This window comes from Corvus moneduloides, chromosome 7 (assembly GCF_009650955.1).
Source record: "Corvus moneduloides isolate bCorMon1 chromosome 7, bCorMon1.pri, whole genome shotgun sequence".
NCBI lineage: Eukaryota > Metazoa > Chordata > Aves > Passeriformes > Corvidae > Corvus > Corvus moneduloides.
The window spans coordinates 23,780,032-23,803,062 of record NC_045482.1 but is presented as its reverse complement, the minus strand read 5'-3'; the positions used below and the strand labels follow the sequence as shown (position 1 = coordinate 23,803,062).

The 23,031-nt window shown below is 54.1% G+C and overlaps 1 protein-coding gene and 1 long non-coding RNA gene across 7 annotated transcripts in view; one reads left to right on the top strand and one right to left on the bottom strand.

Moving 5' to 3' along the window:
* Positions 1-8,328: 8,328 nt before the first annotated feature.
* Positions 8,329-16,199, top strand: LOC116446578. Its single transcript, XR_004241275.1, has 2 exons — positions 8,329-8,624; positions 15,996-16,199. It is a non-coding gene; the product is annotated as an uncharacterized LOC116446578 (long non-coding RNA).
* Positions 13,940-23,031, bottom strand: part of CFAP65 (cilia and flagella associated protein 65) — a 32,268-nt gene continuing 23,176 nt past the window's right edge. For 2 of the 6 annotated variants that reach the window (XM_032114651.1, XM_032114653.1), the window contains exons 24-33: positions 22,351-22,509; positions 20,910-21,050; positions 20,345-20,467; positions 19,619-19,756; positions 19,053-19,118; positions 17,197-17,411; positions 16,681-16,830; positions 15,880-16,158; positions 15,074-15,211; positions 13,940-14,504 (exon numbers count right to left, since the gene is read on the bottom strand). In XM_032114651.1, the coding sequence (XP_031970542.1) occupies positions 14,468-14,504; positions 15,074-15,211; positions 15,880-16,158; positions 16,681-16,830; positions 17,197-17,411; positions 19,053-19,118; positions 19,619-19,756; positions 20,345-20,467; positions 20,910-21,050; positions 22,351-22,509 (1,446 nt within the window). In that variant the 3' untranslated portion in view covers positions 13,940-14,467. The remainder of the gene's footprint in view (positions 14,505-15,073; positions 15,212-15,879; positions 16,159-16,680; positions 16,831-17,196; positions 17,412-19,052; positions 19,119-19,618; positions 19,757-20,344; positions 20,468-20,909; positions 21,051-22,350; positions 22,510-23,031) is intronic. The other 4 variants (XR_004241274.1, XM_032114655.1, XM_032114654.1 and 1 more) reach the window with 4 other exon arrangements.

Genomic DNA, 23,031 nt, shown 5'->3' with positions numbered 1-23,031 from the left:
AGCATCCCTGTGTAGTCTGTGGTGAGGCCAGGCACTCCCCACCTTCAGCTGGGCAGGTGCCATGCTGGCCGCTGGGCAAGGGCTGGGCCATAGCACCTCAAACCTTCCCAGGAAAACTCCAGCCCTCCTGGGGGTCCTGGGCATGGGGTCAACATCACAAGTGGCCCCGACATGGTTGGTTATGGAGAGTGCAGTGTGGGCAGCTGGGAGTGGTGTTAGCCTGGCATCAGCAAGAATCGGGGACAGAGGGGTGACAGCAAGGACGGGCTGGGGGCAGGACTCGAGAGTCCTCTTCGTGTCCTCCCCACTGCTCGACGGCTCCGAGGCTCGGTGCGAGTCCGCGCCGATGCCTGCGGGTCCCACCAGAGGGTGCAGCCTGGCAGCGGTTGGAGCAGGCTCCAGCTCAGGGACATTAGTGGCCCTTGGCCGGGGACAGGCGCTGGGGAGGCGACCCTCAGCTTGCGTTGCCTGGAGTGCTCCTAGCAGGGAGGGGGAAGACCCTCTTGGAGCTGTCTGGGGAAGCAGAAGGTGGAAGGAAGGATAGGGATGCTCCCTGAAGAAGGAAGAGCACCTTGGTGCAGCCTGGTGGTCTGGGGACATCTCTCAAAACGCTGGGAGACAGGCCTGGGCAGCGTTTAGGGAAGCCATCACCTTGGCGAAGGTGAGGCAAGATGCAGAGCCAGTGCACCGCAGGGTCCCCCCACGGGGCTGCCACCCCTTGCCTGGGCTGTGTGAACAGAGATGTGGGGCACTGGTTTGGGGTGCTTGAGGCATGAGGGCAGCTGGGGACTCTGAGGTGCAGGGCACTGTGGGGTGTATTACAGAACCCCAGTGCGTGAGGCACCACAGAATGTGTAGGATGCTGCAAGCTGTTACGGGATGTGCATGTAGGGTGTGTGGGGCACTGTATGGTGTGCTACAGGATCTGTGGGGCACTGGTGGTGTGCCATGAGGAGCATGCAAACAGTTCAGTCATCCCCATACAACATTTTGGACAAAAGCACTGGAAGGCGAATGGTGCAGGGGAGAAACCCAGATGCAGACTGTGCCCCTCCCTTGATTCTCAGCACATCGTACTCACTGGGATGTGCCTCACCTCTTGCTCGGTGCATTCAGGGCAGCCACATGGGAGCCACAGCCACATCAGGGCACAGTGAATCAGTGGGGTCACTCACGAGGAGCCCTCTCCTACTGCATCCCAGAAAGCTGATGCAGCCTGTCCTCTCTGGGCCATCTCCAGGCAGTCTCTGTCACCAGCCAGCATTCCCATGTCTAGGTCACCTGCCAGCCCCCAGCCACACCTGCCCAGCTGGGAACAGGGACAGAGCGAGGCTGGTGCGGGGGCAGGCAGTGACTCTGCTCAAGGGCAGCTGCTAATACTTGCTGTGGGAGCTGGTTAGCACTCACCCAGGGCCTCCTGCATAGGCTAATTTAATAAGGGCCCCTCATTGCTCCCAGCTCAGCTTGTTCCCTGCACTAGCAAAACAGATCATGTTTCTCTGTGCCACTGGGCACAGCGCGGCAGCCAGCAGCCCGGGGGCATGGTGGGAGCACAAGGTCACCCAAGTGCTCCATGCCAAGCCCAGACCATGCCAACCATGGGTTGTACCCATGTTGCAGACCATGTACCCCTTTTGCAGGCACTGGTCTCAGGACAGTGCACAGCTGGGGCAGCTGAGCAGGGAGAGGTGAGGCAGGTGCTGCCCAGGAGCCCTGGTGCTGATGCCATGTCTGTGGCAATACCCAGTTGTAGCCACTGACGTTATGAATATCTGAGCTAGCTGACCAGGGCAGCACAGCTGTGTGCAAGCCATCTGGCTGACACCACGGGTTGAGCCCCGCTCACACCCTGCAAGGACCTCTAGCTGCTCTCTCCTTCTCCCCAGCCCTGCTGGGGGCTGGACTGCCACTCCAGGGGGCTGGAGGTCTGGGGGCTGGGCCGAACAGGAGCAGATGGAGCTGGTGCCGGCCCCTGTTTGTCTTTCTCCCAGTTGCCTGGTGCTCTGTTTGTTCTAGGGATGGCTTCCTGCTGCCAGGGCCAAAACAGGTGGCTTTTATTTGCAGGGTCTGGCTGATTAGATCAGGGGTGGTGTGTCATTGCCCCCACACAGCCCCACTGCTCCCTTTTTCCTCCCCTTTCTCCCCCAGCCTCATTTCCCTGGGAAATCATCCTCCTTGACAAGGATGCAAACACCCTCCTTCTCTCCCCAGTCATCTTTGCTTCGGGGCTGCTCTGAACATGGCAACACCAGGATTGGTTAATCCCATCCAAAACCCCTACTTCACCTGCTGGATCCCTGGATCCCAGAGCCAAGAGGGTTGCTGGTATCCCCAGTGCCACTTGTCCCCTCCAGAAGCTTTGCTGGCCACACGCGACATATGTGTGCAGGCACACAGCTGCCACAGAAGCCACGCCACACAGGCACTGCCTTGCCCAGGGAGCCCTGGCGCACGCCAGCCGCCCCACACACACGTGCCCTGTGCACCCAGCCATCCCATCCCTGCAGCCGGAAGCTCCTGGGTCGCAAAGAGCCTGGCAGATGTTGCTGGGATTAACTCCCACGCAGGTGCACACGCACACCGTGGGCTGCCAGCTGTTCCACGCCGGGAGAGGTTCCAGGCACTCGGGTTTCCCCCAGGCTGGGCTTGGCGCACACCAGCTGCAGCTCCTGCTGCCCCCAGGGCAGGATGGGTCCAGGGGCTGAGTGGGAGAGGAACCCACTGGGGACCAAGATGTTGACTGGTCTCGGGGTACTGTCACCAACAGCTAGGGAAGGGCAGGGATGCAGTGAGGGCATAGCAAGTGGGACACAATGCAAGGGGTACCCACACGTTCTCACTCACAGCTGGTCTTGTAAACAGCTGGCTGAGATGGTGCTCCATGCAGCAGCCCTCACCCCAGTCAGCTCTCCACAAGCACCCGTGGCCCTCAGCCAGTCACCAGTACCCCCACTGGAACCTGCTCTCCAGACCTGCCCACCTGCTGCCCCCACTGGCACCCTGGCCACCCCAGGTATGCTGCTCACCCCCTCCTTGTGGGACTATGGGTGCCCACTGTGCCCTGTGGCACCCACAGCTCTGGAGCTGCACCTGCAACAACCCACCAGGACAAGGATACTCCCAGGGACACTGGCTCACCCCGTGCCACCCATTCACAACCTGGCTCTGGCTGCCCCCGGCATGGCGGTGTGCTCAGTCCCCAACTCTGCCAGCCTTGCAGAGTCCCCACGAACTGCCAGGGGAGCTGTGGCCTCACCTGCCTGCTCCCCACTGTTCCCATGGGGACTAATCCCACCTGAAGGTCAGGGAGGCTCCGCCAGCTGCTTACCTCCTGCCTGTGGATTACAGCCTGGGTGTGAGCAGGTGACAACTGCTGCCTCTCCGGGTTGGGCCAGCCCTGGCAGGGAACTGACAGCAGCACAAAACCAAGCCAGGCTGCTCCAAAAGGGAATCCAGGGTGGCATGTCCCATTCAGCCTGAGGTGTCCCCTCTGTCACACCCTACCCAGATGGGGATGCCAGGCACTGGGGCAGAGGAGCCAGTATCTGGTCCTATGGTCCTACAGTCCAGATCCTGACCTGAAAGGGAGCCCACTGATGCCAGCCACTGTGACCTCCTGCTTGTTACCAGAGGTGACCTTAGCCTGGCACCTCCAGGTGCCACCACCCATAGCTTCAGTGTCCTGGAGAAACCTGCTGGTCCTCACAGAGTGCCCAGTGCAGACCAGTCCCAGGGAGCAGTGATGGGGACAGGGGAGCGCGTCCCACCCCACACCCAGTGTGGCCTGGATGCAGCTGCCGATGCATCTCCTTCAGTACACTGTATCATATTTGGAGGGGTATCACGGGGTGAGCACAGCTTCCCAGATCCCAGCTTTACCTACAGTGCCTAAGGTGTTGTCATGGAGGTGCAGAGTACACGATTAAGGCTGGCAGCCCCTGGCAGCCTCAGAGCCAGGAGATACCAGCTCAGCTGGCACCTGGCCACGGTCCCACTGCACCCCAGTGCTCCTCCACTCCCCTGTTGGCCACATCTGTAGTGGTAGGCACCCCAAGCCTGGGTGATGCTCGTGCAGGAGGGAGATGAAAAGGCTGGCAGTGGCGAGTCCCCTCCTCCAGCAGCTCTGAGGATCAGCACAGGCGGGGGCTGAGCCAGCACTGCTGCAGGAACAGAACATCCTGCCTCAGGGCTCCCGAAGCCGGCGACAGCTGGGCCAGAAGCAGCAGCCCTGGCAACCTGCTCAGTGTCCATCCCCTGGGCAGGCTGCCCACGCACTTCCCAGAGCCACTGGCTGGGAAGAGAGGAGCCCCATTGCTCACCCCTTCCCTGGAGGCCCCATGGGAGGATGGAGATGATATGCTCCAAAATGCAGGACTAGTGTAAGTTCAGGGTTTTCCCCCCAGCCTCTTGAGTTCATCAGCAGGACTCTCCCTTATTCCTTTCATTCATGGGGGTGCAAAGCCCTTTTTTTGGGGGCAACTGTAAAATACGTCCCCTCACCCCAGTGGTCTGTATGTGCAGGGGAGAGGATGCCAGGCTGTACCTATGCTGTCCCTGATACTCCCCATGGCCAGGAGTGAATTGGAATGTGGAGAACTGCCTGTAGTTTCACCACAGCAGAACGCAGATCCATGCCTGGGACCCACCTCTCCCCTCCACCCTGTCTGACAAAGGGTGATAAACTCATCCCAGAGCCCAGGAAGACTGAGGACTGCCTCTCCTTGTTATCTTCAGCTGGGGGTGATGTGTGGGATGACCCCATTGCTTGGTGACTGCATCTGAAGCTACAGCCTGGCAAGGGGAGTGTAGGACCGCAGCACAGAGCAAGGACAATCCCTTTGCTCCCTGTCCCAAGTCTGGCCGTGGCCAACAGCAGGCTGGAGCAGCGCCCTGATCTCCAACATTAGCCTATCCCCAGGGACACAAGCAGCCTGTGTCCTTGTACAAACTCTCTGGGTACCCACAGTGGTGCTGGGACAGACTGACTTTCAGGGGCAGGGAGCTTCTGCTCTGCCTGGACACCTCCTCCAGGCACAGCAGAGATGTGCCAAACAGGCTGGGTGGAGTCAGTCGAGGTCTAGGGGTGCTCACACTATCCTGGTTCTCAGCCCTTGGGATGCCCACACAGCCCTGTGGGCTGGTCCCCTCAGGGCACTGGGGTGCCGAGGACGACCGGCTGCCTCTGCCACATCCTGAAGTGAAGCAGTGCCTGCCCCAGGATGGCACACCCCATCCGGGCTGGGCAGGACATGAGCACCCTACAGGCTGCCAGCAACAGTGCACACCTCTGCTCACACCCACACCTTCACCCGGTGCACTCACACCAGGAAACAGAGCAGCGAGCGCAGCAGGGGCACGGCCAGCACCACCCGTTCAGCTCAGCAGCAGAACACGCACACGTGCACACAGGACAGGGATGCACCAGCTCTGCCCTGCCTGCCAGGGAGGGCACGCACATTAAAACATGCATGCACATACACACCTGTGTGCAACTATGCCTATGTGCAAATGCAAACCTGGGCACTTGCGTCTTCCCAGTGCTCCTCCTGCACCCTGCCCTCTCCATGCAAATCCTCCTGGTGCGGAACTGTGCCACGAAAATCCCCAGCCCAGGTCCCAAGGTCCCCAAAGCCGTGCCACTGGCCATGAAGAGCCTGGGGTTTGGGGAACAGCACCACCCAGCACAGACAGCAATACCCCACTGTGCCTCATCCCGTGCCAGCCTGGTGCAGCCCTTGGTACCAGCACTGGCTCTGACATGTAGAAGTGGGTGTTTAACACCTCTGGCTCTTCCTAGCATGAGGAGAAGCTCACCCTTGGGTGCTAACCCTGCCAGAGACCCATTCCCCGGCTAACACAGCCCTCAGGGCAATGTGGCTTCCCGGGGCCATCCCATCTTTAAACGGTGTCACAGTGTTCCAGTGCCACTGGGCTGGCAGAGCTGGACCAGGGAGAGCAGGATGGGAAGATGGCAGGGGGGCAATTAAACCAGGGCATAAGACAGCCCAGAGGTGCTGGAGCAGCTAAGCGAAAGCGGAGGCGGCACAGCAGCATCTCCACAGCCTTGCTCTGCCAGATACCATCTCCGCCAGGCTCTGCCCCCACAGGGACACACGTGCAGCGACTGGAGCACATGGACAGCAGGGTCTGGCTTTGCTCAGAGTTATTAATCGTGTTCTATTTGATCCCAGCCTGAGTGGGGCAGCTGCAGAGGGTTGTGCATATCGGGGGATGTGTTGTGCTTTCTCAGCTTTTCAACTTTGCCAGGGTTGGTAGCAGGAGACACAGAGCCTGGACACACAGCCCCAGGGGGCCCATGACCACAATGATGGCCAATCACTGCACCATCTGGGGGCTGTTCCCAGGCTAGGATGCACACTTAGCTCTGGAGGGATGCAGGGAGCACAGCAACCCTGGAGATGTTCTTTGGTTTTGGTCCCTTCCTACACCACCTGTTGGAAACTTCCCAAAACATCTGCCCAAACAGGAAGCCTAGAAGGTGCCTCATCTCTGCCCCTTGCAGGGGCACCCCAAGGAGGGAACAGGACTCTCCTGCTCCAGGACTGGGGCTGCTGAGCTTTGTCCTGTGCATAGCTGCATGAGGGTGAGGGAAAGCAGCAGGAATCTTCCTGTCTCTTAGCACACTCCTGAGCTCCTTCACCTCCAACCTCTCCTCCATCCACACTGGGTGGATGGGCTGAGCCTTTTTGGTGTTTGCAGAGAGGCTGCAGATGGACTCAGGCTCTACCTGTGAACTCAGAGCATCCGTGAGCATGGTGGGACTAGAACTGGATCCTGTGTTACAGAAGTGCCTGTGCCAGAGGGCAGGGCAGAAGCAGCTCAGGGCTGGCAGAGAAATCGCAGGCAGAGGCAGGCATAGACACTGACACTAGGGAGGTGAGGGATCTTTCCACTCTCAAACAATATCCTGAGATGGGAGGAAAGCAGGTTCACTGCTGTCCCATCTCCTGGCTCTCTGTGACTCCCTGCAGCTTCCATGGTGCTAGGAGCAGCCCCAGGCTCTGAATGTCTGCTCTGGCTGCTGGAGGGGGAGGGGTGGGACAGGACATGGAATGGGACAGGTGTCCAGGTCAAGCACTTGTGCTTTGAGATCAGGGCAGGCAGTGAGCAGGGCTGTCCTGGAAGAGACCCACCGGCTTGCCAGCACCACCCCCCACACCCTTCCACAGCAAGCATAGGCAGAGAGATTGCCACCAGCAGGAGCTGGCACCTTTCTGGCAGGCTTAGGGTGCACAACAGGAAACACCTGCCCTGGACAGTCAGGCAGTCTCTGGAAGGGCTGGGAAGTGCAGGTCCTGGGAGTGAATCAAGGCAGAGGTGTGCGAGATGTGGCACCCCTCATCCTCTGCCCTGCTCCCTGCTGCCTGCTCCTGCCCTCCCTCCCCGCTGCCTGCGCTGTCAGCAGTTAAAGCTCCCTTGGCGCCAGCAGACCATTGAGACCTACCTGGGTGCTTGGCAGAGCCCTGCCAAACTCCACCCTGGGCCAGCACCGTGCCAGGGCTCTCTGTGCCTGCCACGGCTCTGCAGTGCTGCCAGGGCCAGGCTGCCCTTCCCCAGCAGGCTGCTACAAGCAGCAATCAGCCACACAGGCAGGACGCGTGTGCCTAGTGTGTTACATGTGCCTGCCATGCCATGGGCACAGGGACATGGGTCCTGCACGTCACAACCTGCAAAGCTGAGTGCCAGAAATGCCATGTGTACCACTGCCACGCGGGTCCCATGTCCCACAGTGCCATGTGCAGGTCCCATGGGGTTCACGCATGCTGTGTGTGGATTGCTTCATCTGTGTGCACTGGCTGGTCCCTGCTGCGTGTGTTTGGGTGAGATTGCATGTTGTGCGCGTCCCTCGAGCACTTTGCTCCGCACACAGACCAGAGGTTCGTCCTGGCACGCGGGAGTTGCAAGCAGGCGTGTGCTCCCTCCGTGGTGGTGCCGGGTGTGAGCGCCAGCCATGCGCTTGCAGATGGGCTGGACCTGCCTAACGCGAGCCGAACGAACAAAACGTTCAGGTCAGGTATTGCACGTGGGGCTCGACGCCAGGCAAGTGCAGAGATGCTCCGACTTTGGATAGTGTGGGCTGGAGGGGTGCTCTGCCGTGGGCTGTCAGCAGCCCCTTCTGCACCCTTCCTCCCGAGCTGGGTCCTTCCAGGCTGGGAGATGGTGTCATTGCTGCTCCAAACCAGCTCCTCTGGGGGTAAAGTCCGGAAAGTGGAAGCTTGACACCTGCTGCCTGGGAAAGCCAAACAGAGCAGGGGCGGGTTAAACTGGCATGGCAGGGTGGAGAACGGGGATGAAAGGAAGGAAGGAAGGAAGAAAGGAAGAGAGTAAATGGAGGAGGGGAGGGAAACAGAAAGTTTGGAAAATACAGGTGAGAAAGAAGAGTTAAGGAAAGGGGACAGGCTGGACAGTGTCCCCTGAGCCCATCCCCTTCCTTCCCAGGAGTTCAGAGGTGCGACCAGACTCCCAGTACTTGTCCCAGAGAAGCCCCCAGGATGTTCTCCATGCCCAGTACACTGCTCCCAGCCAGGCAGGCAGGACCCTGGCCAAGGTGTGCTGGGCTCTAGCAGCTCACCTGGCTCCGGTGACACGCTGGCAGCTGTCAGGTGAGTGGCTTCGCCTTCCCCCGCTGGCTCACAAGCAGAAAATGAGGGTGACGCTGGCTGGATGGGGCTTTTATAGTCCTGATAAAAATAGCGCTGGCTGGCCGGTGATCGGGGGGCCGGAGAGATGTGACTGAGCAGAGACAGGCGAGAGGGCTGGGCTGGTGGCGGCGAGCCTTCTCCCCAGCACACCTGTCACAGCTCTGTGTTTGCTCAGAGCAAATATTGACCCAGGGAAGGCCGGCTGGGCAAGGGAGGCGATTAGCCCACCTAGATTAGAGGCAGAGCAGGTCTCTATGCAAACTCTCCAGGGCTGCCTTTGTTAATGGGAGCCTGATGGGCTGATAGGAGCCAGGAGCCTGGGTGCTGGGGTGGTGGGGAGGAGGAGGTGGGGGGGAGAGGAGGAGACATTCATTAACCTGCACTGGAACAACACCAGCTGTCACTTTTCCACCCACCTGCCTGGCTCACTTTGCAGCAGAGATGAGGGGAGAGCAGGGGGCCAGGGGAAGCAGGTGTGAGGATACCCTACCTGGGCAGCTCTAGGATGGCAGTGGCTTTCTTCAGCATTTTGAGCTGCTGAGAGGTCAGGGAGCTGTGAAGTCTCAGGGCAGAAAAGCAAATCTAGTGCCTGCCCCAAGCAGTCTGAGTGCCAGTGACAGCAAGGACTTCCTTGTTCTCACCCCAATCCCCCCACTCATGCTGAAAATCCCCATGGCACACCACAACAATGCTCACACTTCATTTAGAGGAGTCCACAGACTTCTGAGCTACGCAGCAAAGCAGAGCTCAACAAAACTTTGGGAGCTTTCTCTTTGGGAGCGTTCCCTTTGGGAGCGTTCCCAGCGTGGCCACACAGGCTGGGAGCCAGCTGTCCTAATGCAGCAGCAAGAACAGGATGTGTTTCACTCCATGTGCACATGCCTCCCCGTGGGTCACTGCATCCCAGAGTCACAGCACTCCCGTGTTCCAACTGTGTCCCTGCCCAGCAGGGTAACCAGTGCAGGCACCCCCATGCTGGCTCCCGGAGCAGTGTACAGAGCCCACGGAAGCTGGGAGAAGTTTAGACACACTCCTTCAGTGCCCAGCCACGCTGCTCAGCCCTGACAGCCCTCTGCTGATCTCAGCTACAGTCAGCAGGAGCTGGGCTCTCTCCCAGTTACTCTGGCACCCACAGCTCCTTGGATAACAGAGCATGAAGTGCAGCAGCGGTGGCAGGAGAAGCTCCTTTGTGCAAGTGCAGTGGCCTGTTTGTTTGTGTAGATGGGTGTGTTTGTGGGTGGGGAAGGGGGTAACGCTGCTTTAACCCCCATGGTGTACACCTGCAGGAATCGTGGTCCTAGGTGTGCTTTAGAAACCATCACCAATGCTCCTCCCAGAGCTGGAGTGTACTTGCAGGTTGCAGTAAATGGATTCCCTAATGTAAGTGGATAGTGGCAGATCCTTAGCAGCCACTGCTGCCCAGCTCTTCTTCCTTGGAGACTTGATCCTCTCAGAGTCACGGTTTTGAAAGGCAGGCTACATCCCTCCTGCCTGCTGCTGCCTCTGCAGTCTGGGGTCCCCCAGGCCTGGCCCTGGGAAGTGCTAGAGTGATGCCAACCTGCTGCCCTTGCTCATCCTGGTACTCTTTTTCAGTAATTTGGCAGCAAAGGAAACGAAGCACCACCAATACTCTGTGTCATGGTGCAAAGGAGAAATGCGATGTCCCCCTCCTTTTGATGCTGTACAGGCTGTGATGCTTGGACTTGCATATTCTCCTTTCCTAGTATGGGAAATGCACTGGACAGGACTCCCACCCCTCCCTGCCTGGGCACACACCAGCATAGCGGAGCTGCAGCTCCTGGCATAGGCTGATTGGCTGCCCCCTCTCTTTCTGGAGAAGCAAAAAACCCCAAATACCACAGGTGCTGCTGCAGTGCCAGCAGACATCTCCAAGCCTATATACTGTGTCAGAAATGCTCTTTCACCCAGTCTCTCTCCTGCGTGGGCAGGGCCCCACCACTCACCAAATAGCAGCAAATACTGTTCTTGCAGGGCTGCTTTACAGAAAACAGGAGAAAAGCAGGTCCCTTAAGCTTGCAGAGTGCCCTGCACTGCACTGCTACCCTGGGGAATGTCTTCCACCTGCCCTGCCATCTCTGGGGCAGCATCTACCAGCTTGTGCCCTTCTCTGTCAGGCAGGCAGGCAGGCAGTGCTAGGACCAAGCTCTCAGTACGGCTGGCCTTGGAAAGGCAGCCTCAGTCTGCTCTTGCCGCAACCAAGGGCTTGTGCTGCCTCACTGTCCCATAAGGACCGACTAGCTCACATCAGAGCACCTCTTGTGTCCATCAGGAGCCAGCATGGTGCCCTTGCCTGGCCTGAGCATGGCCCCCACTCCCAAACACCAAAGTGACACCGCTGAGCCAGCAAAGCCTCAAAGTGTCTTGGAGATGGGAGGCCAGGGGTGAAGGATTTGTCCAGCTCTGCCAAGGGATTTGGAAGGATCACCCTCATGCTTTTGCTCTTCAGCCACTGCAAGCTGGTCAGGGCAGGACTTTTCCAGGTTCCTACCTCCTACACTGTACAGAGGGAGAAGGGGCTGATTCCAGCAAGGGACTCGTTAATTCCTTGCTCCCTAACACTGCTGCCTTCGCCACACGGACACAGAGACCCACCAAGTGGGGCTTTGCAGGAGATTCAGGCTCCCCAGCTGCAATGGGACAGCAAAGCCTTGCAGACATCCTGTCAGGGAAGCCCTGAGCAGCCTTGTTCCCTTCCTTTTATCTCCCTGACAATGGCACGATTCAGCAGGTGTTAAATGTTTTAATGGGATTCAGGATAGCTTCTGTTGCCCACCTGCCCCAAGGCCATTCCACCCCTCCCTGGGAGCCAGGAGTAACAGACAAGAAGAAAGCGCCTGTTGTGTGTTGCATTAACTGCCTGATGACTGAGTGCTCCCGATAATTCGCACAAGGAGAGGGGGAGTCCCATTAGCTTGCCGAGCTCATGCTCAGCCATTGGTGTGCTGGCCGTATACCTGCCGGGAGCCCGGCCTGGCTACGAACCCCGGTCCCATGGGAACATCACCTGTTTCACTACCCAAACACCAGTGGGAAGAAGCAGGACCTGTACCTACAATATTTCTGTTGGAGAGATGTGCATTAGAAATGTAGCTGTGTTTGGCAGAGGCCAAATCCAGCCCTGGGAGACAGTACAAGCTCAGACTTCCTCCTGCCTGAGACCCAAATGTGGTTAGCAGAAACAGGACTTCTCCCCTCTTTTGGGAGCTGAGCTGGGCTGTGAGTCTGGGCCTACTACAGTCCCACAAGTCCATTGCCCTTGGCAGTGGGTACCAACAAACTGGTACCTACTGGTTTCCCTCTTGCTAAGGGAAAAGCCCTTCCTGCCAGCTCTGCACATCTCTGCCCTCCCTTCACCTCACCATTGCCCCAAAGATCCAAGTGAGAGAGAACCCCCTGGGTGAGTACATCCACACTATGCAGAGCTCACCTCCAGCACCGTCTGGGAGTGCTGCTTTCTCTCTTTGCTAACGGGACACTGATGTGGCTCAGTCACAAATTAAAGTGTTTTCCAAAACCAGGGTCAGGGTCTAGCTCCCAGCCTGAGAAGTGGAATTGGGAATTTCCCCAACCTGGGAAAGAGGCTGCCCCTTGTGTATTTATACTTTAGGATGAGGATAAAAGAAGAAAAATGTGTGACAGCTGCTACTCTCTTTGCTTACTGCACTCAGAGTGGTTCTGGATGACAAGCACCAGAGAAGAGCTACAACAGAGGTGACACACCACCATCTCACAGCCCCCAAAAAGAGCTGAGAGAAGAAAAACTTTTCTCTCACAGGTGTAAGTAGCTCTCAAATCTGTTTCCCTGACTCACTTGTTGTTTAAGGCATCATCTTCAAGATCTCTACTACTAGAGTGATGCTTATCAAACAGTGAATTTCCCTCTAACAGTGCTCCAACAGGCAAGTACAGTGTGAGTTCTGTTTTCTCCAGGTCCAGGCTGGGAGCACAGGGGAGTGGGGAGAATAGGAGCATTAATGACAAACAAAAATTCCCTGCACATTTTGATGGCACTCTGGCTCCCTCCATTTGCTTTTGGGTGCTACACCAGACCAACACAGAGCATTTCCCATGTTAACTTTTCCAGGTAGTGGATGCAATGGTACAGGTGTAGTGATGCAGCCTAAAGAGCCTTAGATCACACAGCAGATCTGAGGATGGGCAAACTGACACTGTCTTCACTGCTCCAGGCTGCCCTTGGGCAGCTGGATTCAACCTACTTTAGGGCAATAGTGAGGTTTCTGCCCCTGCTTTTGCTATCCATTTGGGAACTTTACTGCAGGACTACAGAGCACCTGCAGTGAGCAAATCCTAGCAAGGAGCCTGGACCAAGAAGAATCACTCCAAGTGGACTGAACAGCCAGGCCCTGCTGCTGCCTTGAGTTGTGGAGGAAGGAAATGGTTCTGCATTACCTGTTCAGCACTAGCCAAAGACCAGAGGAATACAGAAGGTCTGCTGTGACGTAAGAGACCTGGTACCAACAGTATTGGGAAGGGAGGAGAGGGTTTGCACTTCTCAGGAGAAGGAACCAGGTCCCATGTGAACACCCAAGGCACTCAGGCTGAGTTCAGGAGCTGGCAGTGCCTCTGCTCTATCTCTGACAACAGGAACAGCTCGGCCCTGGGGCTTAGTAACAGCTACACACGCAAGGCTCCTGCACTGAGAGGAGTGTGGGGGTGAAGCTGGGTGAGCTGCAGTACCCCAGGCACAGCAGGCAACTGCCCTCTGCTGAGCAGGGCAAAAGCCCTCCACAGTGCCTTGTGCAGTCTTCTCTTAGGAGGCGAGGGAAGAAGACACAGCTCTGGTCTTGGCTGGGTCCCGGCACTGGGAAACAAGGCATGAGGGTTTGGAGGGGGACACCAAAGCTGCATCCTCACCAGAGCTGGGTGGCTGCATGAGCCCCATGTTGCAGAGCCCATAGCAGTACTGCAGAACAGGGGAGATGACACAAACGCAGCCCCACGGCCCGGCATAGCCATCCTGCAGCTCCTGCCTGGGAGCAGCAGCTGGGACCCACCACCAGCCTGTTCTGTGCTGGCCACTGGGATTTCTCACAACTCACACCGCCACCTCCCGGCTGTGACAAACCCGCTCCTTCATTGCGACACCTCTCGCAGCCTGACGGACTCCCCAGGCCAGGCCAAGGCTCAGAGGATCCCCTTCCCCAGGTGACAGCCTTGCAGTTTGAAAAGTCTTGTGAGTCTTTGTCCAGGGCTCACAAGCCCAGACGCAAAAATTATGTATGTTACACACGGTGTCAGTGTCTGAAGGTCAAGTTGCTTTTATTGGGTTGCCCGTGTGTGCTGATGGTGCTGCAGCTGCCCCCTCGGGCTGGTCACTGTAAGGGGAACCTGCAGCCACCACTGGAGCACGGAGGGGAGGAGGATTCAGTACCTGCATCCTACTGATGTCATCACCTCATTGCCCAGCTGTCAGTCCTTCCTCAGCTACATTTCAAAGCAGATTCCACTTCTCTCAGCTGGTACAGACTGAGGGTAGTGGGAATTGTCACAGTGGTTGTCCATGTGCTCCCTGTAGCATAGAGTTCTTCTCCGACGATGGGGCCAGCCACAGAAAGGAGAGATCTCATGGACTCCGCTGTGGAGTTGTCAGAGGATTCAAACCAGTGCTGAGAACATAGTCAGGACATACCTCCTCAGATAAAGCCAGCATGCTGAGCTAAGGTCATGGTGTGGGAGGGTCCGAGTTGCTCTGGACATCACAGGAATGAAGAATGGAGAAAGCTGATGTGCTTGAAGAGCTTAAGGAGCACAGTACCCAGCATCTATGCTCTGGAGGACGGGGGTGCCAGATTGGTGATTCTGAAAAAGAGATGGCAGCTCTGGAGATGACATCTACATCCAACAACCCTCTTCCATTAACCCTCATTCTCATCTCTCTGCACTTCTGCCCAAGCTAGGGCAAACCCTCATGCTTTTCGCTCAGATCCAGATCTACTTCCCCCACCAGTGGCCATTCCCTCAACCTAACTAGATCCCACACCACCTTGGACTATGAAAGCTTTGCTTCCTTTCTGCTATCAAAGGCTGTGCTGTCTGCTCCTTGACCCCTTTTCCCAAAGCACCATCCTTGTGCTAGGCTCTCCAGTGCCTCAGGCCAGCTGTTCACCCATAGGGCCCTACCCCAGAGCTGCATGAGGGTCTCGGGTCCACAGAAAGGTTGTACTGTTACTACCTCTGCTCTGAGGCTCAGAACAAGCCAAGAGAGGGTAGAGACTTTGGGAGTGGATTCTCCCTTTTGCACAGGCAGCCTTGACATTGATAGGCAGGGATTCAGCTAACCCACATGGTCTAGAAAATGGGCTGTGCTTCAGCCTGACATATTAAGGACAGGTCCTGTCCCCCACCAGAGCACAGACACACTCTGCTACCTTCGGGAAGGGTTGGGGGGTAAAGCAATGACCATGGGCCGGGCTGTCAGCACCACCTCCCCACGGCTGGCTTCGGTCAGGATATTCTGCAGTGTGTTTTTCAGCACGAGCTCCACAAGGTTCCCAACAGCTGGCTGCCTAGAAGGACAGAAGTACAGCAGAGGACAGCTATCAGAAAGAAGATAAAGCAGGCTGCTTGCTGTGACTCCTGCCAGGAATCACCAGGCACAGCAGTGGAGAACACACTGTGTCCTGCACACTGAGACCAATTACCCAAAGGCTTGAGCAATGGGTTGCTGACCCTTGTCCCGGAACTGTCATCAGCTGGTGTCAGGCCCTGACCTTAGACAGAGCTGGGTGACTATAGTTTTACTGGTTTCTCCCTCCAAGCTGTGCTGTAGCTGCTGTTGGTAAATATGCTTGTAGCAGTGTAGAAGGGAGCAGCCACAGCAATAGCAAGATGGTGAAATACTGCAGTGAAAATAAAAGGTAAGGTAAGCACATATGGCACCCTAATGTCTAATATGGCCTGGACTTCTGGAAAGTAAAGCAGACCTCATTCACTACCAGCATCCTGGCACTGCCCATGGCTCAACCCCAGACACAGTAAACCTTCCCTCCCCACAAACCACATTCAGGAGAGGGTGGCTAGTGGGGCTAGCATCGACTTCCACCCAGACAACACAGAATACACCAGCAGAAATGCTGCAGGGCTGAAGGAGAAATGGACTTCTGGCCAGGCAGTGTGCTGCCATGGCTCTCTTGACTGTGCAGCTCTTGACTTTTATGTGTGAGCTCTTCCTCACCTACTTATGATCTCCTTTTCCCTCAACTGCTTTTGGTGAAAAATCTTGTAAGATTCCAGAAAATGACTGAAAGAGGTTTCCTGACTCATTTTTTTCCTCTCTCCATCCTTCTCAAGGTCAAGATCTGTTGAAGCAGAGACCCTGGAGGAGATCGTGGAGCCCTGTCTACTGTCCTGGAGCTCTGCTGATTTTGCAGACTGGAACTGGAAAAAATATGGAATAGGCTCATCTTGGAGTTTTCTCACTGACTCCTGGAAGTAGCTGTTCTCCAAGAGGCTTCTAGGAAGAGGAAAATAAAGGATGAGTTACAGCATATCAGCTATCTGTATGACCCAGAGGATTATTACAAGACACCACAAATCAGAGGAAACCACTGACTGATGTCAGTGTTTAGTCTGTCCCCTCTTGCTTCTGGGCCTAAGAGAGGCAGCAAGAGGGCTTGAGCCAGTGAAACTACCTCTGTTTCCCCAGTGCTGGTTCTTTACATTTGTGCAGCTCACAAACTGAATAGATGTACCCCAATACAGCCTGTTTCCAAGGTCACAACAGGTAGAGTTCCCTGGTTCCTGGGAACTCTGGAGGGATGGGCTCAGCCCCTGGCTGGGGAGGAAGCTCCTGCCTTCACTGTCACTCCAGGATCCCTGAGCTCATTGTCCCCAAGACAACCTTTGGCAGGTGGATCCCCCATTCTGGCAACAAGGGTGCACAGATTCCTCTAGGATTAGCAGAGGTCTAGCCATGCTGCATGCATTTTCTGGAGGACAGGGGCTTCAAACCACGTGAGGGTGAAGGGAAATGCACCTGATGACACCTGTGAGTATGTCAGCGACCATCTCCAGCTCCGGTTTTGAAGCAGCAGCCAGGGACAGCCATTTGGGCTCCATGTCCATCCTGTTTCTGTACCCTTTTCTATCCACAGATTCGCTCTCTGAGGGCTGGGCGCTGAAAGGGCTGGGAAAGGAGGATTTTTTCCATCAGTGGCAGCACTACTGAACCAAACTATCAAAGATCTGCAGCCTCCTGGCACTGCAGCAGTACTTCAGGCAAGCAGTGCAGGCAAGCAGGGGAGGAGTGGGAGCTTTCATATTTGTGACAGGAGCAGGGACACTGTCATAAAAGAGGAACACTGAGCTCTGACAGCTGAGATGGGGAGAGAAACAGGTCATGTCAGCTAATGCTGGGGAAAGCAAGACAGCTCTTACCTAATTTTGAGGTACTGGAGAGGAGCAGAGCAGAGCGCCAAGTTCAGTGCATATCAGAGCATAGGCAGCCCTGGCTCAGATGAACATGCCAATCCAAAAAACCACTATCTCTTACCGGGACAAGAAGTATTTGGGAAAATCCAAGGAGAACTTGCGGAGAAATTCCTCAATAGTGTAGGACCTGGCTGACACATCAAGGTGTAAGACCAAGGGCTTGGGAGGCTCTGGTTTGACCCACACCTGGCTGGCATCTTTGCCCAACAGCAGCCCCCTCTCAAGGTGTCCAGGTGGCTGACTGGGTGTAGGGCGACTTTTAAGAGGGGGTAATGTCTGTTGGAGAGAAAGAAATGGCATGCACATAGTTGGTCCTTTGGCCAAAAGTAGGCTGATATAGGTTTGAGCACAGGCATGAGAACTGAAAGCCCAGCAACCAGAGCCACCAGATCCTGGGTGTCAAAATGATCTTAGCACCACAGTACTGATGTCAGGCATGAGCAGCCATAGTGGAAATCAGTTCTGTTCCCTTCTCACTGCCCAGTGTGCCAGCCCCAAGTGTCAACAGGGCTTCAGGGTCTCCCTAAGGTACTTGGGGCTGGTGTACTCCATTGTAGAAGCTCTTGCAAGCACACTGGCAGTGCTGTGGGAGAAGTGATGTACATGGATGGAATGCGTGGGGAAACTGTCCAAACCTGAAGAGAAACCAGGAACTGATTCTAGCCACACTACATGGGCCAACTTGGGGTTGCATTACCAGCAGTCAGGTCGGGGGAAGTTTCTTAGAGCAGTAGGCGGGATACCTGGACCAGGAGGACACCACCCAGATCTGGAGAAGCTCTCAGGCATCACAGGACTTCAACGATCTTTGAGACATAGCTGTCCTGCCTCTGGAAATGAGGCCAGGGGCCTTCACTGCTACTTACACAGGCATAGCAGGCTCCAAATAATCACTAGAGGTTAAAACCCCAGAGGACTAAATGAAACTGTTTTTACCTTTCTGCAGACATCCTTAACGCTCATCCAGAAAATGCCTTGACCTGCATCACTGATCACACCAAACAGCACAGGGCAAACAGTCCAAGCTAGAGTTGCCCTGAGCTGATTACTTCACACAGAACAGTGCAGGGCATGCAAAGGCACTCCACAGGGTCTCAGGAGCACTGCTACAGCCTCCCTGCGATGGCATTCCTGACATAACAAGCTGCATCTCTTTGTTGCCTCAATCCTCTCAGGCCCAGCCTCCCCTCAGCTCCCCTAAATCTCCCCACATCTTGGGTTAGCTGGTCCTCCATGAGCCCTGTCATTCCCACAGCACATCCTGCTGATGGCTATGGGCGCTGCTGGCTCTTCCTTTGGGCTCCAGTAATTCTGCAGAGTACTCACTGGGACCTTGTTTCACACCTTCCCACCACTGCTGGAAAAGCTGTCTTACAGCAGTGCATACATTTGTGCACTTGAGTGGAAACTGAGATGAACCAGGCAAATTGAGCTTTTAAGCTTTCTGTGCATTTAAACCAAGGCAATTCCTGCCTGCAGCTTCTCCTGAGAAACAGAGCACAGCTCGTCTAGAGGTGAGGGAAAAGTTTGCATCACTTTCTCCCAGGGTCCTGTTGCTTTCTGCTGTGACAGACAGTCCATTATGGCTCCAGAATGAAACCAGTACAGGTACCAATTGCCCTGTCTGTGTGCATCTTCTCTGCTTATTTGAAACCTTTCCCACTTTCTCCAGTCATGGGTGCGCATTTGATGCCACTTTCAGTTCCCATTCACCTCAGCTGGAAAGTTACTGGCCACAGAACACAGCCAGACAGTCTGATTCTTCTGGCTCCTCCAAACAGTCTGTCTCCCAAAGCCTTGAAGCTACAAATCCTGCTGTGCTCTCTGTCCAGACTCCCACACTGTGATAACCAGCATCTGCCTCTTTTCTAAAGCAGTCAGTTTGATTCTACCACGAGTGAGACAGGCCTGACCTACCTTGTATTTCCTGATCACAGCTGAGGAGTCAGAAAGATTTTCTGTTTCAGCAGAATCTGATAACCTCTGAAAAAATAAAAATAAAAAAAAAAAGAAAAAGAAAAAAAAAAGAAGAAGAAGAAGAATTACCATGTAGGAAAGATATGGAGCAGAACAAGACTTTAGGATTTTTTTTAACCTTGTGCCAGCTGAGAGTCAATGATCTCATCCTCCATTCTTCATTCAGGCCACATTCTTACTGCTAGCTACACATTTCTCTCCAGTGTTTATTCGTGGTTAAAAATCCAACCACTGGTTTCCACAGCCACTGACTTTGTTTTTCCAAAGGCTTCTCATGCACTTCCAAATTTCAGATGGTCACTAGCAATTTCAGAGTTTGTAAGATGATTCTTGGCTTGAAAACGAGATCTCATTTTCCACTAACCACAGATCAGCTTTGAGGTCTTTAACAGATCAGAGCCTCATGTCCTCTTAACAACTTGCCTAGGTTTTCCTAAAGAATTGTCAACACTGGCTGCTGTTTCTTGAGTCAAGCTAAGCTGGTGCAGGGTTTTGAGAGCACTTACCACTGAAGGTGATGTTAGCTTCCTTTTAGTCCCAAGGTCCTTCTCTGTGATGGTGAATTCCACAGCCCGCCGTTCCTTCTCCTCTTCCCACTTGTGCAGGTCCCTCTCATACTGAACCAGGGACTCCTGGATGTACACCTATGAAGCAAACCATAACTGAAGAGAGCAGGGCTAGAAAAGAGTTGCAAATAACAGTTTCTGGCTCAAGTCCATGCCTGTTTCTCCCCTTCAGGAGGAACCCACTTGTTTTTCATGTATTCCAGTGGCAGGAAGAGGAAAAAACAGTTGTATTTAAAGACTCAGATGGAGAAGCTATACTCTTTTGCCAAAGAAAACTTGGAAGGCGTCCAGGGGGACACTACTGTTAGTCTGTGTCCCCAGTAATATTAAAGCAGTGAGACTTGTCTTTTACAGATATCAAGTCTTTGGCATCCACTGAAAGCCACTCCCATTCAAATCATCACTTCTTGTGTAATTAGCAGCTGGGTTCCCCTCACAAAGCCATACATTGCACACTTACACTTCATCTAGTGAGCCACACAGACAGAAAGACACTTAAAGCATCAGGAAGGATGAAGCTAAGTGTCTTCAGGAATGAGAAGTGTGTATCAAAGGCGGCTTCCTTCAGCTGGAAGCAGCAGGCAGCTGACTACTGGGGTCAGCCATTTGGGAACCACAATAACATGGCCAGGTCATGGTAATACACAGGTACCTCTCGGGTCTCACCTCACACACCAGATTTATTCTGCAGAGGGAGGGCTTCCTTGTAGGTTGTAGAGTGATGAAGCAGGGGATACTCTCTCCAGGCTGCACAATCCCTGAGTTTGGAGTAATCTCCAACATGTGGGCCTAGGGGCAGGGGGAGGAGAATAAAATTAGAAAAAAAAAAAACAGAAAACCCCCCAGAGCAGCTATGTCACTGTCCTGGGACCTTTCTGTGTGCTTTCTCTTTGCAGGAAATACACCTGTCCTTCTCAGAGGTATGTGGCATGAGAGAGATGCAGTGGACATATTCTAAGAACAAACATGGCCTTTGCTGGTGGACAGAGTCCTGAGGTTTGTTATTGCATTCTGTAGTTCCAGCTTCATGTAACCTCACCAAAGTATTCAGATTTCCCTTCTGAATTCCTGTCGTTCTCCCTGTCCTAACCCTTGCCTTCACTTTTCCTTTCATCATCTAGTAGAAACCCAATTCCCTAGAATCCATGTTTCTTGTTGAAAATGGAGTTGTAAGGTCCTTTCATGGTACAATATAGATGGGCAGGAAGGCTGTAGATCAAAGAGGACTCACCTTTTCTTTACAGCAGCTTATGTGCCAGGCAAACACAACTGCCGTGTTCTTCAAGATATTGTTGAGAAAGACAAGTTGATCAGCTTTGGTGCAGTCTGGGATATTTCCAAGGCAAATCCTGTGATGGGACAAAGTGGCTGCCTGCAGGAAGCAAGGAGAAACCAGAAGGAACAGCAGGGAAGGATGATGGGATCTAGCCATTGGGGAAGGGCAGTCGTACAGGCATCTCTAAATTATCCAGCAATTCACAGGTAATATCAACCAAGTATCTGTAATATAACAACTTGAGGGAGTGTAACAGTTTTTTGCTCTGGTTACAATGACTTTACCTCAAAAGGCCAGCTCTGTTGCAGTGGGATTGAGTGAGCAATGAGTAAGACAACACTGGTGCTGGACAGGAGAGGATCTCAGGAGCACAGAGGACCGGTAACACCCCGATTCTCTCTTCAGCACTTGCGGTTCAGGCCTTTTCCTACTTCAGCTGAGAAACATGAGGTGTGTGCTTGTGCAAAATCCCTATCAACCTGACTGAGTTTTTGAAATTGATCCCTAATACACTTTGCTACTAGTATGCTACTAGTTTGTCTCATTCTCCAGATACAGTGCAATCTCTAGTTAAGTAATCATTAGAGAAAGAAACTTGATTTCAGACAACAGAGCCTTGCGGAATGCCATCTTCATTGTCAGACTGAGACAGTTTTCAATCATCTTCTCTTTGCTGTTCTCTGGAATATAATCACCCTGCTGGAAGCCAAAGAGCCCAAGGAGTTGTGGCTGGCTCCAAGGAAGGCATGCTAATGTCACACAGGATGAATCTTCACCTGGCAGGAGAACGCCTCTCTGCTATGTAACGCTCATTCACTGTGCTTGGATCTGTGGGTGAGTTTAACAACAGATTGTCCAGGCTGGCAGGCCAGCACTAGCCAGGACAGACAAGCTCCTGCTGAGCCAGCAGCAGGTCAAACAAGTGCATTCCTCTGCACGTGCCTGAAAAGGTGACCATCCTGCAGTCAGCATTCAAGTTATGAATCATCTGAGTTTGGCTGGGAAATGGTGGCAGCCAAGCCCTGACAGGGTATGTCAGGAGTATAATGGTCATTTTGAGAATGATTTAGCAAAGAAAAAGTTGGTGTAGATGCATACGAGAAAGACACCTGTGATGGGAGGTAACTTCTAAGAAAAAAGTCAGTACATGAACAAACCCTAAACCCATTTTTGTTCTAATGGCTGTGGAAGTGACAAGCTGGAAGGAAGACACCTTTCAGCTTCCATGAGTTAAGCTCTAGATCACCTGCTGGAAGGGAAATGTCTTGTTCTATCTCATGGCAAATGAATTCTCCTGCAACACAGGCTACTGCAAGATGGGGCCAGTTGTATATTTCAGTCTCTCTCACACATTCCTGGACTGATCATATTGCTCATATCCCACACCTGGACTTACCTGCCCAGGCACAGTTAGCTTGGCAGAACCTGAATAGTCTGCAGAAGAAACAAATTGGCTGGATGTGTCAGTCCTTTGTACAGTATTTGGATTGTAGCCTACTCCCTGGAAAGTGACAGGGGTCGACTCACCCTCCAGGATGTGGATGGGAACATCAACCTGCCTTGGACAAAATAAAAGTTTTAAGTCCAGAGTCATCTTTTGGAGAGATGTGCAGTAAGCCAGCATACTTGCTGATGGACTGGTCTAAATACACCCCATGCATGGATAAAGACAAATCCAGTCTCTTTTGCTCTTTCAGGCCGTGGCCTTTCCTGCTAGCCCAGGAAAGCTGGTTAAGTAGTCAATTAGCCAGTTACAGTATGAGATGGACAGAGACTTCCTTTTGGAGCAAAGGTTGGAGTTTCTAAAATTAAATTTATTTATTATTCCATGCATTCACCCCAGACTAGACCAATAAGTAGTGCTCCAGCTCTGGCCCTGCCTGCTTGCTGCAGCCCAGGACACAGCTCTTTGGGAAGGCTGTTTCCAGAGGTTTGCAGCAGCATACACTGCAATGATGGAAGGCACTGACTTCAGTCTCTTCGGTGCGAAATTTTGGAGGCCAACAATTAACCACAAATCCAAACAGATACTATTGATATCCCCAGTTACTGTTTGATCCTTGAAAAATATATACTG